Raw genomic sequence first — 13,913 nt, 5'->3', positions numbered from 1 at the left:
GACGCGCAGGCTCAGCGGCCATGGCTCACGGGCCCAGCCGCTCCGCGGCATGTGGGATCTTCCCGGACTGGGGCACGAACCCGCGTCCCCTGCATCGGCAGGCGGACTCTCAACCACTGCGCCACCAGGGAAGCCCATGGGGCCTTCTTTTAAGGGCACACTAATCCCTTTTTGAGGGCTCCACTCTTATGGCCTAATCACTTTCCAAAGACCCCACCTCCAAATACAATTGCATTGGGAATTAGGTTTCAACATATGAATTTTGGGGTGACACAAACTTTCAGTCTATAACAAAGACCTATTGCCGTAGTCACTGGAAGTCAAGTGTGTTCAATGCAGCCCTGATAGAGGGTACTAATCTCTTAGGCTCATCTCTAATATGGAAACCAGTACACTTCTACCTGTTTTCTCTACTTGCTTTGCTTTGGTATCTCCGCAAGATCTGATGCCCTCTCTTTACCCTTTCTGGCTGATCTGTACAACTTCTCCATTTACTAATTTAACAGTGCTTTTATTTCAATTAGCTACTGGTGATGCTTTTCACTCTTCCAGTTCACAGATTTTCTTTCTGAGGTCCTCTTCTAATCAGTACTTCTCATAAAACAATTTCAATCTTTATATTTTAGTAACACACAAAATACGAAGTTATTCAAAAATTACTTAAGCATGGGAGCGTGGGGTGAAGGCCCACAAGACCATCCCAGATTTGAAATTCTCTAGGATTGACAGTTCTCAGGGCTATGATTTATCACAGCAGAAAGATACAAAGCAAAATCAGCAGAGGGAAAAGGTACATGAGGTGAAGTAGAGACAACCAGCTGCAAGCTTGCAAGAGTCCACTCCCTCCTCATGGAGCCCTACGGATTGCAATTAATTCCTCCAGCCAGGAGTTGTGACAACATGTATGAAATGTTTTCTACCAGCTAAGTTCATTAGAGATTCAACGCCCAAGGATTTTATTGGTAGTTGATCATGTAGGAACCCTCTGCCTTGCACACAGAAAATTTCTAGACTCTCAGAAGGAATACAAGTGTTCAACAAAACCACATTGCTTTTACAAACAGTTTGAGCACAGTGAGACACCTTTATTAGTTAGGGAACTGTGGCATCCCTCTGGACATTTAAGATCCCAGATGCCAGACGAGAGCCAAACTTGGAAGCAGGTCTTTCTAAAGCTAGCAGCCACAAGGCCTGCTACCTTATCTTTTTCTTGCACTGTAGCAATTCACTGAATGGTAATTTTTGAGAGTAAAGGAAAAAAACAAAAAGTAACAAAACTGAGAAACTCATTTTAATTTTTTTCAATATCAGATAACTGATACTTTTCATTGCGTAATTAGGTTTTGTTGATTGAAATCCTTTCGTATGCTTTTTTTTTTTTTCGGTACGCGGGCGTCTCACTGTTGCGGCCCCTCCCGTAGCGGAGCACAGGCTCCTGACGCACAGGCTCAGCGGCCATGGCTCACGGGCCTAGCCGTTCCGCGGCATGTGGGATCTTCCCGGACCGGGGCACGAACCCGTGTCCCCTGCATCGACAGGTGGACTCTCAACCACTGCGCCACCAGGGAAGCCCCTCGAATGCTTTTTATATTTGTATACATTTCCCCATTTCCAAAATCTTCCTCCCTTCTTTCTTTCTTTTAAAATAGTATATATTACTGGTAGCATGCCTTCCTCTATGTGAAACAATTTTATGTAACAAGGCAAAAATGGGCAAAATGAAAACAGTCAAAATTTGCTACCTATTAGAATGAAGGAAAAAAGTGGTTACACAGTATCTCTAGCCTCACTCACCACCTTTTCCTCTTTATCTTCCTCCCTTCTTTCTTTCTTTTAAAATAGTATATATTACTGGTAGCATGCCTTCCTCTATGTGAAACAATTTTATGTAACAAGGCAAAAATGGGCAAAATGAAAACAGTCAAAATTTGCTACCTATTAGAATGAAGGAAAAAAGTGGTTACACAGTATCTCTAGCCTCACCTTTTCCTCTTTAAATGCTTTTTTGGGGTTTACAATTTTTGTCCTTTAATTGAACTTTTAAATTCATTTAATGTTATTTTGTGTTTAAATCTTTCATCTTAATATGTGCTTCCTATCTGCTCTACACTCTTATTTCTTGCCCTGTTTTTCTTTCTTTTTGATAATTTAATATTTATTATTTCATTTCTCCCCTCCATTAACTTCCTAGGTATATGCTCTTTTACTGTTCATCTGCTAATTACCTTATATGCAAACTTGATTTTATGTAATTCTAATGTTAATTGATACTTTTACCACATTCCTAATCATCACATAGGTCTTAAAACCCTTTAAATTTATTCCTTTCCCAACATTTATTCAATTATTTCTGTGTACTGTAATCCCTTCTATATTTAAATTCCTGAAATAAGTATTATTGTTTTATTTAAGAATATTGATCCACTTTTATAAACATGTTTACCTTTTTTTATTACTCTTCTTTCCTTTGCTACTCTGAGTTTCAGTCTGGGATCATTTTCCTTTAACTTGAAGAACAGTCTTGAGTTAATTTACTGGAACAGTCTGATTGTGATGAATTCTCTTAGTTTTTCATCTAGTTTCTTTTTTTTACCCTTTTCCCTGATGAATATTTTCACTGGGAATAAATAATTAGTTGGCCATTAATTTTCTTTCAGTACTTTAAAAGTGCTATTCTACTGTATTTACTTCCACTGTTTCTTATGTATGTTTACCATTTTTAAGATTCTTTTCTTGTATTTGATTTTCATTTGTTTTATTTACTATGAGTGTATAGGTGCAAGATTCCATTTATTTCATCTGTTTTGAACTTATATGACTTCACGAATGTACTGCTTGATATTTTTCATTGGTTTTGGAATATTTCCTATGATTATTAATATAACTTCTGCCCTATTGTCTCCTCTCCTGGGACTCCAGTTACTCCAATTACATGTATGGTAGGCCTTCGTGGGTTTTTTTTTTTTTAATGTATTCTTTCTCCTTTACTATCTTTTCTGTATTTTCTATCCTGTATTTTTTCTGTGCTTCTTGATAAATATTTACTGATTTAATAATATATTTTGCAGTTTAGTAATACTCAGTTCAGTTCTAAGTAATCTGCTGTGGATCCATTTCATTTTTATTGTGACAAATGCATTTTATAGTTCTAGAATTTTTTTTCAGAATCACTCTGTGTGTCTTTTAATAACTTTCCAACCTCTGTCATACATGGGAACACTACAATCTGGGATGCCCTTTATCTAATTTCAGGGACTGAGTTTATTTGAAGCTAAACTGCACTTACTCTGTGAGCCAGTCTACTTCTAACTCATCTTTGCTTTTAGAGTATAGCCTTGTAGGTGCCAACTTAAAATGTAGGACAGGGAAAGTTTATAAGCTCTACTCCCTAAACTGCAACTTTTGTTTCCCTACTTCCTAGAGACTAGCAAAGGACAGTTTACCCTCCCAGTGCCTCTTATAGAATTAGCCAACGTACCCAGGAAAAAAAATCAGTCCCAATTTTTGTTAAATCTCTCTCTTCTTAAGAATCTTAACACAGTGGTCCTTCACTCTTTTTATCTGCCTTATATTTAAAAATAATTTTTACAGTTTTTAAAAGTTTTTCTTAGTGGGCAATTTGGTTGGAAACGCTAGTCTACCATAGTCCATCCACCATTACCAGAATTTTTAATTTTGGGGTCATAGCAAATTCACCTTTCATCAATTGAAAACTTTAAATTCTTTGCTTTCTTGATATATTTCTTTTAAGAACATATTTGTGAACATATGCAAAGCATTCTTTATTGTTAACCAAGGAGTACTTGCTGAGGACTGACAAAGCAGGTGATGTAGATAGTGCTATTCAGTGTGAATTACATAGATCCATGCCAACATGAAGAAAGTAAAAAAATGAAAATAAACTTTTAGAAACTTTTATAGCAATTTTTTTAATAGATCTATCTATCTATCTATCTATTTATTTATTTAGGCTGTGTTGGGTCTTCGTTGCTGCTCGTGGGTTTTCTCTAGTTGCAACAAGTGGGGGCCACTCCTCATTGCGGTGCGCAGGCTTCTCATTGTGGTGGCCTCCCTTGTTGCGGAGCACGGGCTCTAGGCGCACGGGCTTCAGTAGTTGTGGCCCGTAGGCTCTAGAGCGCAAGCTCAGCAGTTGTGGCGCAAGGGCCCAGTTGCTCCACAGCATGTGGGATCTTCCCTGCCCAGGGCCTGAACCCGTGTCCCCTGCACTGGCAGGAAGATTCTTAACCACTGTGCCACCAGGGAAGCCCTATAGCAATTTTATACTTCCACAGAACTTATAAGGTATCCTTACAAATGTATCAGTCTAAACCCTTTTGGAAATAATTTATAAAAGGATCTATCACCAAAGATAATTTGGGAATCATTGATTTCCAGCATTTTTAATCATGTACTTTTAGCCATAAATTTTTTGAGCATGAATCATATATATATATATATATATACACTTATTTATAAATTATATACTTAAAATTTTCTATCAATACATTTTTTACATTTAAAAATATAGTTATAATATAGATATTGATAGATAAATAAAAGTTCTTACATGTTTTCAGATCATCTTGAATGACCTCTACTTTGGAGCCTTAATCTAGTACATAAGTCATTTTTACCATTGATGTATGCTTCACTTTGTGTATGGTATATTCCTTTTCTTTTGTGTATGAGAACAAGAATCTCAGTAATTAATTAAAAAATTCAGAAGGTGGTAGTATATGAAGATACTGATGTATGCATAATTTTTTAACAAAAAGCAAAAAGTTATATGTGGCAAAGTTTTAAATATCAGAGAAATAAGCTCAGTTTAATTCTGTTGCAAGTTAAAATGGGAGATTCACTAAGAGAAGGAGTTTAATTGTTTACTTTTAAGAAACAGACTAATGAACCAGATCCAGATTTTAAATCAGCTGCCATAGAATGCTTTTGGAATGTGTACAGAGTATAAAAGGCTTCTCAGAGTATAAAAGGCTTCTCATTTCACTTTGTTTTCTTCCGTAAGAATTGTAGCCAGTAATTACTATCACTGTTCACAAAGGGTAATAGTAGATGAACTACCCCTGCTGTGAGTTAACATGATATAACTTTCATAAATTTATAATTATTGGATTTGTTGCCATCATTATTGTAGTCTAAACATTTTGACATTGAATTATGTATTTTAAGCTCCTTGACAAGTGATACCACTCAAATGGCATTTTTTAGTTAAAATATGTGTAATTTTCATATAATTCTAATCATTTTGTTTTTCTATAGTAAAATATTTCTCTTTCTTCGCTTGTCAGACATTCAAAGCAAAGTTCCACAGATGACCATTTTCATTGTCTTTGTTCTTTTTCTAGGAATTGGCTATTCCATGTCAGTTTTAGGCCCTGCTGTTGGCTATGTGTTGGGAGGACAGTTGCTAACCATGTACATTGATGTTGATTTGGGACAAAGGCAAGGCAATTTCGATTTTTCTTTTATTTAGATTTATATTATTTTAATCATGTTAGTACCATAGACAGAATATTTTTATAATATTTCTTCAGAATATCATGAGGGATTTTTCAGGAAACAAAACTGAATACACACAATTTTTATGTACTATTTTGGCTGCATTGCTTCACGAGTTAATGCCACAGCATCTCTTGGTATAGTGTATTTATTCACAAATAAGGATGCTTAATGATTAGATGGTGAAATTTTTCAAAATATATAACCAGTACCCTGTGCATTGTTCAAAAATAATAGTTTAGTTAAAATTAGTTGTGCTTTCAGTAGATTTAGCTGTAGGTAGATAGCCTGAAGAGTCTCGAGAGTTTATGATTCTCAGACTAAGTGCTATAGTAGCTCTGATAATATCATAGAGATCACAGTTGTTCAGCTTTAACAACTGTAACACTGGAGGATAATAATAGGTAATGTTTGTTTATCCCATACTGTGTTCTAGACAACATAGGTTTTGTGTGTAACTTTATTTTACATGCCATTTTATTTAATCCTCTTAATAATCTTATAAGGTAGTTGATACACAGAACTTGGTAAGTGGCCAAGGCATGAAATGAAGTAGATCTTTTTGACTCCAAAACCCTCTTCTTACCCACTGAGTTACCTTCTCCTTTTCCTGAATAGAGAGGTTAGTGGCCTTTGCTGAGGCCATATTTTCTCATTTTACTGTAACTACACAGTCCTTTGCATGACTGTGAGCAATGAATAAGAAAATGTGGTCACAGTATGTGATTTGTTCTTTAGCTGTTAGTCCTAGGTTAATCTTTTAGAGACTATAGGTTAATAAAAAATTTCAGAAGGTTGTACAATACAAAGATACTGATGTTTGTAGCCCTAGGTTAATCTTTTAGAGACTATATAAAAAGGTGTACAGAGGAAGCTCTTGAGCAGAAAGCTGGGTTTTAATTTCAGTGGAGTGAAATGAGTTGTAGAAATGATGTGTTTTGGGGAAGAGCCTGTTGATATAAAAATATGACAACCATTATAACAAACTGTTAATATATTATCACTTTTAAGAAGAATTTTACATTCAAATGAATGCCACAATTGGGGCATAGTGTATGGGCTTTTAACAAAAATCAGTGATTCGCTGTGAGATGTATTTAGTATTCTATATATATATACTATATATTATAATATTCAGAGAAGAAAAATGTAGCCAAAGTTAGATAAAGAACGTTCAGAAATTCCACGCATGCTTTCAAATAGTCAACATGCATATATTTACTATTAAATATTTAAAACTTCTGTGTTGTATTTGCCATGTAGAATACTTTGTAAATCATTATTCTTAGAGCTCTCATTTATGCCTGCTATCCATTGTGATTTTTCAAAATGGCTCCACTTGAAATTTTGGATAATATAATAATATTTCTCTCTATATATGCATTTGAATTATAAATTATATAATTATCGTGACTGAGTTTTAAATAACAAGATAGAGTTGACTTTTACCTCTTGTTTTTCTGTCATACAGCATTGATATCACTGAGGATGATCCGCGATGGCTGGGGGCATGGTGGATTGGATTTCTTATGTCTTGGCTCTTTGCCTGGTCTTTGATAATACCTTTTTCTTGCTTTCCAAAACACTTACCAGGTAAAAATATTTTCTTTAAAACCAGGGAGTTTTATTCCAATTCTAGGCCAAGTGTTGCTTTCTACATGATTACTAAGAACCCTAGGAAATTCACTATTTTTTAAAATAGAATCTCAGTTGTCTGCCTATGCAAACTTTTGAATATCTGTCTTTATTTTAGGAAATATTGGGTAACAATCTTAATATTCATGGTTTTTCTTTATTTTCATTTAATACCCAATAAAACTGTACATATTCACCTCTTTATTAAATACTAAATTTGTATCTTATGTGTTATCTGGAATCTTGCTTCATGTTTATGTGAGATATAATATCTTTTAAACTATTAGTCTGTATTCAGTTAGTAACTTCAAGAGCCAATCGGCTTTAAATTATTGATGTTAATTATTTGTTAATGATAGTACAAGTACTTTTTTTTCAATTGTCACCAAAGTCATGCTTTTGTATACTTCTTTTCACCAAATTTCAATACTAAAAATCTGTCCTAAAAGAAAAGATTAATAGAAAAGAATATCTATTCCTTTCTCTGTGAGATTTTGTTTCTTTATAATCATGTGGTTCATATACATATCTATAGAAGTATTTTTCTCCAGGCTGAAGGCATTTAGTTGTTTCTGTTATATGTAACAGGATAGATGATTAACTTCTGGAAATGGGCAGAAGAAAAGTAGGCAGAGTAGAAGTAGATGGACTCGTTGATTTCTTTCTACCCTGGGCCATCCAACTTATGAGTCTATGTATTGACTGTTTTCTCAGATTTATTCACGGTACTATTATTAAAAATTAGACATGATAATAGGTAGTAAATATTATTTCATCTAAAAAACATGTTAGAATTAGAGTAGAAGAGAAAAACTTTAAACATTCTTTGTTTAATGCATAAAGGATGAGAAAGAATCATTAGAAAGCAAGAAGATAGAGCGGGTAAATTTACTATTTTTTTAGGTACAGCAGAAATTCAAGATGGTAAAACTTCCCAGATTCATCAGAGTAATTCTTTACAACATACAGATGGGAATTTTGGACAAAGTTTTAAAGATTTTCCAGCTGCTCTAAAGGTAAAATAGCACTGTACACACACACACACACACACACACAACTATACACACATACATATGTAGATATATGTGTATATTACAAATATATGTAAACAGTCTATCCATACACACAAATATTATCATAATGCACTCTTGCCTGCTTATTTACTATAGTCCTAGCTCTTATAAAAACATCTTCAGATTTAATTGTATTGTGCTTTGAGTAAATGAAAACTATTCCAGAGTAGATTGGTTGGAAGAACATGAGTTATCTTATTGGCAATATCAATATTCAGTGGTTTCTCGTTAGCATGTAGTCCATTATCCTATGCCATTTCCCTTGTGTAATGGATGGATCAATTATCATTGAATTGTAAGTATGTTTTTGAGAATACCAAACCATATTTTTCCTTTGTGAAAGAAGTGGCAGTTAGTGGTTACTTGTTTTGAATTTGAGGTTAAAGAAACAAAAGTGTTATGGTTTGTTTTATTGAACTCGGCAGAGAAGTATTCTTTCTATTTAGCATCATAAAAGTTTTGTACATAAGGGAATTTATAATTTTACCTTTTCAAGATTTGAACTTATTTACTTTTCATTATTTCTTTTCCTCCTCAAATGAAAGCCTTACAATGTTTTTACTCCATTCATCCTACTTTTTAACTCTCCTTCCTCCTCTTCCATACAGGCATATTCTTGTGTTTTGCTGAGATTGTTTATAATTTTTAATTCTAATTACTGTTATTTTCTTTTATAGTAGTTCTATTCTATTTCATATATTTCTATTTAATTTATTTTATAAATTCTTATATGTATCAAGAGTCATTACTCACCAATGCTTTTTTTATCCTTATGTTCTCATGCTTTGAGATCTTGATTCTGATTCAGATCTCTATAGATACAGCATTTTATTGCTGGTTTTTCTCAGATAGGATGCCATCTAAGTATCCTTGAATGTCAGAATGATATTTCTGACTGGATGGATACTTTCAGATCATACTCCTTTAATTCTTGCAGTTGAGAAGTTTCAAGTTAATGTGATTCTTAGTTATTTCTATCTGCAAATTTGTAAATTTTTTCATTCCTCTTTGATTTCAGGAAATTCACTAGTTTATTCCTAAATATGTATCATTTTTTCATTAATCCTTGCTTGGAGTCCATTATCTTTTTCAATCTGAAAACTTAAATATTTTCTACTCATTATTTTTAAAAATTATTGCATTTCTTCATTCAGGTACTTTTTTTCCTTTTGTCACTATTGTTATTATTATGTTCGATCATCTGGCTCTGACTTCTAAATCTCTTATCTTGCCTTTTTGTGACTCCTTTGTGTGTGTGTGTTGCTCACACGGGCGCAGCTGCTCCGCGGCATGTGGGATCTTCCCGGACCGGGGCACGAACCCGCGTCCCCTGCATCGGCAGGCGGACTCTCAACCACTGTGCCACCAGGGAAGCCCTATTAAATTTTTTTGCATTAAATATTCTAGAACTATACTTTGTGGTTTTTCACTTTATGGTTAAATATTATGAAATAACCGAATCTCTACACTCCCCTCTGGTAGATTAATAAGGTTCTGAGAACTCCAGCAATATAGACCCTTATTGAAAATTGCTTAACTCTATACCTAAGGTTCTTAACTACCGAGAGCAATACTTGTGGAGCAATACCAAAAGTTTGATACTTAGAGACCACTCTCATCTTTGCTCACAGTCAATTCTTCATTTACTGGACATAGGAATTCAGAACACAATTAAAAAAAAATCGAATATGGGGTAGATTTATTGTATGGAGATATATAGTAAGACTGGGGAAGAGAACTTTCCAAGCCAGCTTTTACCTCTGTTCCCTGGTCCCTTGCATATGATCAAGGCACATTCACCCTACTGATTAATCATCTGTCAATTTTCTAGGTGCTCCATGTATAAATTTTCTCAACATTGTATGTATAAAACTACTAGTGATCAGTATTTATACTTTTGTGCTAAAGAAAATGCTGAAATTTTACAAATAATTATATTGTGTGTATTTAAAATGTGCTATTTCATCATGGTACCTACCATTCTAATGCTGCATTTTGCAGTATAATCATAGTTATTCATTTGGTGAACTGTATTTTTTCTTTAGAATTTGATGAGGAATACTGTCTTTATGTGTTTAGTTCTATCAACTTGCTCAGAAGCCTTCGTTACTACTGGATTTGCTACATTTTTACCTAAATTTATAGAAAATCAGTTTGGATTGTCTTCCAGCTCTGCAGCTACCCTTGCAGGTAAAGCATTTTCTTTGTTCTAGCTTAATCTAACAATCTTACTGTACCACATTAGATATTTATTAAAATAGCATAAAATTTTGGATAGCCCACTCCTTGAAGTTTAAACTTTACGCTGATTTTGATAAAAGTTTCCAATTTTCTGACATTAGACAATCTATTGTATGAATTTGAGAGATACAAATGCTATATACAGAACTAAAGCGAATATATATTAATCTTAATATTCAAAACATTAATTTTATTAATCTCTTATTAATATAACTGTTAACTCATTTATTCATGTTGTTTCTCAATCACATGAGTGCTTTCATATGTTAAAACCATAGTACTACTTGTTTTTGATGTTTTCCAATTGTTGGTATAAGTTGCTGAGTATACGTGTATGTTTTCTCACTGTGTCTTCTTTCTCATTAGGGACTGTTTTAATTCCCGGAGCTGCTCTTGGTCAGATTTTAGGTGGTATCCTTGTTTCGAAATTCAAAATGACGTGTAAAAACATAATGAAGTTTGCTTTGCTCACGTCTATAACTGCACTTACACTGACTTTTGTATTTGTTTATGCCAACTGTGAAAATAAGCCATTTGCAGGTGTATCTGAATCATATAATGGGTAAATATATTTCACTGCTTTTTGATATTAATATCATAGTAATAAACTATGTGTGTATTTCCAAGTATATCCTTTCTTAAATAAAATAATAAGAAATAGGCTTTTTAAAAAAAATTGTAAGGCTGCTTTTCCTATGTAAGAATATGTAGTTTTTATTTTTAGTTTCAATAATTGATATCATATTAACAGTTGGATATTTTTTCAGAAAGAATTTAAGAAACAACTATTCTGTACTGAGTACTATTCTCAGGGATACAAAGATTAATATTACAGAATCTTTGTCCGTAATGGATTCAATATCCTAGGGAGAATTTCACATTATATGTTCCTATTGATTTAAATTTTAAAACTCCCTATGGTGAAATTCTCTTATTAGATGGATTGAAAATAGGCTAGTAGAGAAATTAAAATGAAGCTACAAGTAGGTGATACTAATCACTGTTGTATTTACTTTAGAAGTTCATGTTTATTACAGAGAAATAAGTAACTTCTTGTTGTTATGACCTGTAAACATATTTCTACCTATAACTGGTTTGACCATTTTATCTTTCTTTGCCTTGTTTGTTTTGCTTTGAAATCCTAAGCCACAGTAGAGGATCAGGCTGTAGGACATTGCCCAGACGTGTATTTTATGGCCCACGGTGCTGCTTTAATTGTTTGAATATATGTGTTTGAGACTGTTGAAGGGGATGGTGCTCCAGGTCAAGGACTCTCTAATTTTGTATTAATATGGCATTCAGATAACCTAAATAAAGGGAAAAGTTTGTTTTGAAAAGTTTGCCAATAACAATTATCATGATTTGTAGCCACTGTTCATGTCTGTCATTCTTTCATATTAATGAAAAATGTTCGAAAGTAATGTTTAGTCCAGCTCCATTACATTTGTTCAACAATTCATCGACTGCTTCCTCTGGCAGACTTTTATGGCAAAATTCCTACTCTAAAGGAGTTTCCAGGGTAGCAGGATAGATTGGGAAACAAAACAGTGAATGAACAATGAATTAGGCGGTGAGAGATATAAAAGGTTATGGAATTAAAAAGAGCTTTTCAGGGCTTCCCTGGTGGTGCAGTGGTTGAGAGTCCGCCTGCCGATGCAGGGGACGCGGGTTCGTGCCCCGGTCTGGGAAGATCCCACATGCCGCGGAGCGGCTGGGCCCGTGAGCCATGGCCGCTGAGCCTGCGCGTCCGGAGCCTGTGCTCCGCAACGGGAGAGGCCACAACAGTTAGAGGCCCGCGTACCGCAAAAAAAAAAAAAAATAAAAGAGCTTTTCAGTTTCTTTAATTAGATTTAGGAATGGCTTCATGGCATAATAGAGAAATAGGGCTAAAATATCCTCTAAGTATACAAAAAGCTTGAGAGAGAAAGATTTGGGAAAGAGGGAATGGCAAAGGAATATGTTAAGCCAAAGCATAAATGCTAGAAAGTGAAGGCTAGATTCAGGGACCAGTTTGAATGGCACTTAGGTCATGTGTCTGGAAATAGTAGAAAGATACCTGGAAAGGTCGAAAGATAGATAGAGGTAAGTTGTGCAGAACCTGACTGACACCTATAAACTTCACCCAAATGTACCCCAAGAAACCACTTTTTTGTATGTTCCTTTTAGAAGTACAGAAACTTCTGGATACTTTAATACTACTCTATCACCTTGATGCACAGATGATGTGGATGTGAATCCATCTGATATTTTCTACCTTAAACAAGAGTCACTACCAGATGAGTGGCCTTAGCCTAATCAGAAAGGAAAGCAAGTGAGGTGGTGTCAGTTCGAGATGCATGTGGGGGCTGGTCATCGAGAGATATCAAGGTCTGGGACATAGAGTCAGAGCTTAATTACATACACATTCTCAGTGGCGAAAAAACTGAAAGTGAGTATACACATGTACACACGCACATTCACACACACGGGATGTGTGTGCGTGTGTGTGTAGACTCTATTAATAAAGAGATAAGGCTTGAAGTCACAATGGAGGTGTGAAATTGTCAGATCATTTTTCTCTGTGGTCCCAGATTCTTAATTTAGCTATGTGCCCTGCATATTAAAATGTCCACATCATGGACAACTTAGTCATAATAACCTAATGCAAGAAACACGTGTATAAGAAAAAGTACAATGAAAGAACAGACTAAGAAGCTCAAGAAATACCTCCTTAGTGAAGTGGGAGAAAGAGAGGTTGTGAAGATGCAGGGTTTGTAGTAAGTACACACAGTATTTTTTCCCTATCTGGCCTATAGCTAGAATTTCATTGCTTATCCAAAACAGCGCCTTAAAGAGGCCTGTCTGTCAAGGAGTTACAGTAGATTTAAGGAAATCTTTGCTTATTGTAGAAACATAATTATAGAATAATAGTATGGATTCAAATAAGACATTAATGTTTAAATTCAGCTATTTGTGATAAACATGTTTCTCATATATACATATATGTATGTGTAAACACACATTTATGTGTATTTTAAAAATTATTAAATATATTTTGTGTATAATTAAAATGATATATTTTAAATATTTTTAATATTCAATTTTTAAAAATTTAAAATATTTTATATATTTTAAAAATAATATGTATATATTAAGAAAATTTAATAAACTTCACAAGCATTGGCTATTTTCCTGGTAATAGTTTCCCCTTTACTTTATGAAATAAACCTTTAGAAAATGTGTAGCCTAAAGTGATTAACCCTTGATAATAAAGAATATATTCTATATTTCTTTGTTTCTACTGTAGTTTGCCTCAGACTGTCTTAAACTTTCATGTTCTTAGTAATCATTTATCAATAATATGGGGATTATATATTGGAAAATTTTAATTTAAAAATTATTGTGTAGAGGCTATTTCTAGAGTTGCAGGGATAGTTTTTCTGTCACCTTATTTCTACATCTATATTGTAA

General features: G+C 34.1%; 1 protein-coding gene across 1 annotated transcript in view; it reads left to right on the top strand.

The window, feature by feature from the left end:
• The window catches only part of SLCO4C1 (solute carrier organic anion transporter family member 4C1), a 59,945-nt gene that overhangs the window by 34,151 nt on the left and 11,881 nt on the right, over positions 1-13,913 (top strand). The window contains exons 3-7 of the mRNA XM_024121870.1: positions 5,304-5,457; positions 6,986-7,107; positions 8,053-8,165; positions 10,268-10,412; positions 10,830-11,025. Of these exons, the coding sequence (XP_023977638.1) occupies positions 5,304-5,457; positions 6,986-7,107; positions 8,053-8,165; positions 10,268-10,412; positions 10,830-11,025 (730 nt within the window). The remainder of the gene's footprint in view (positions 1-5,303; positions 5,458-6,985; positions 7,108-8,052; positions 8,166-10,267; positions 10,413-10,829; positions 11,026-13,913) is intronic.

Source organism: Physeter macrocephalus, chromosome 8 (assembly GCF_002837175.3).
Source record: "Physeter macrocephalus isolate SW-GA chromosome 8, ASM283717v5, whole genome shotgun sequence".
Taxonomy (NCBI): Eukaryota; Metazoa; Chordata; class Mammalia; order Artiodactyla; family Physeteridae; genus Physeter; species Physeter macrocephalus.
Note: the sequence above shows the minus strand (reverse complement) of the source record. Positions and strands in the feature narration are given on the sequence as shown.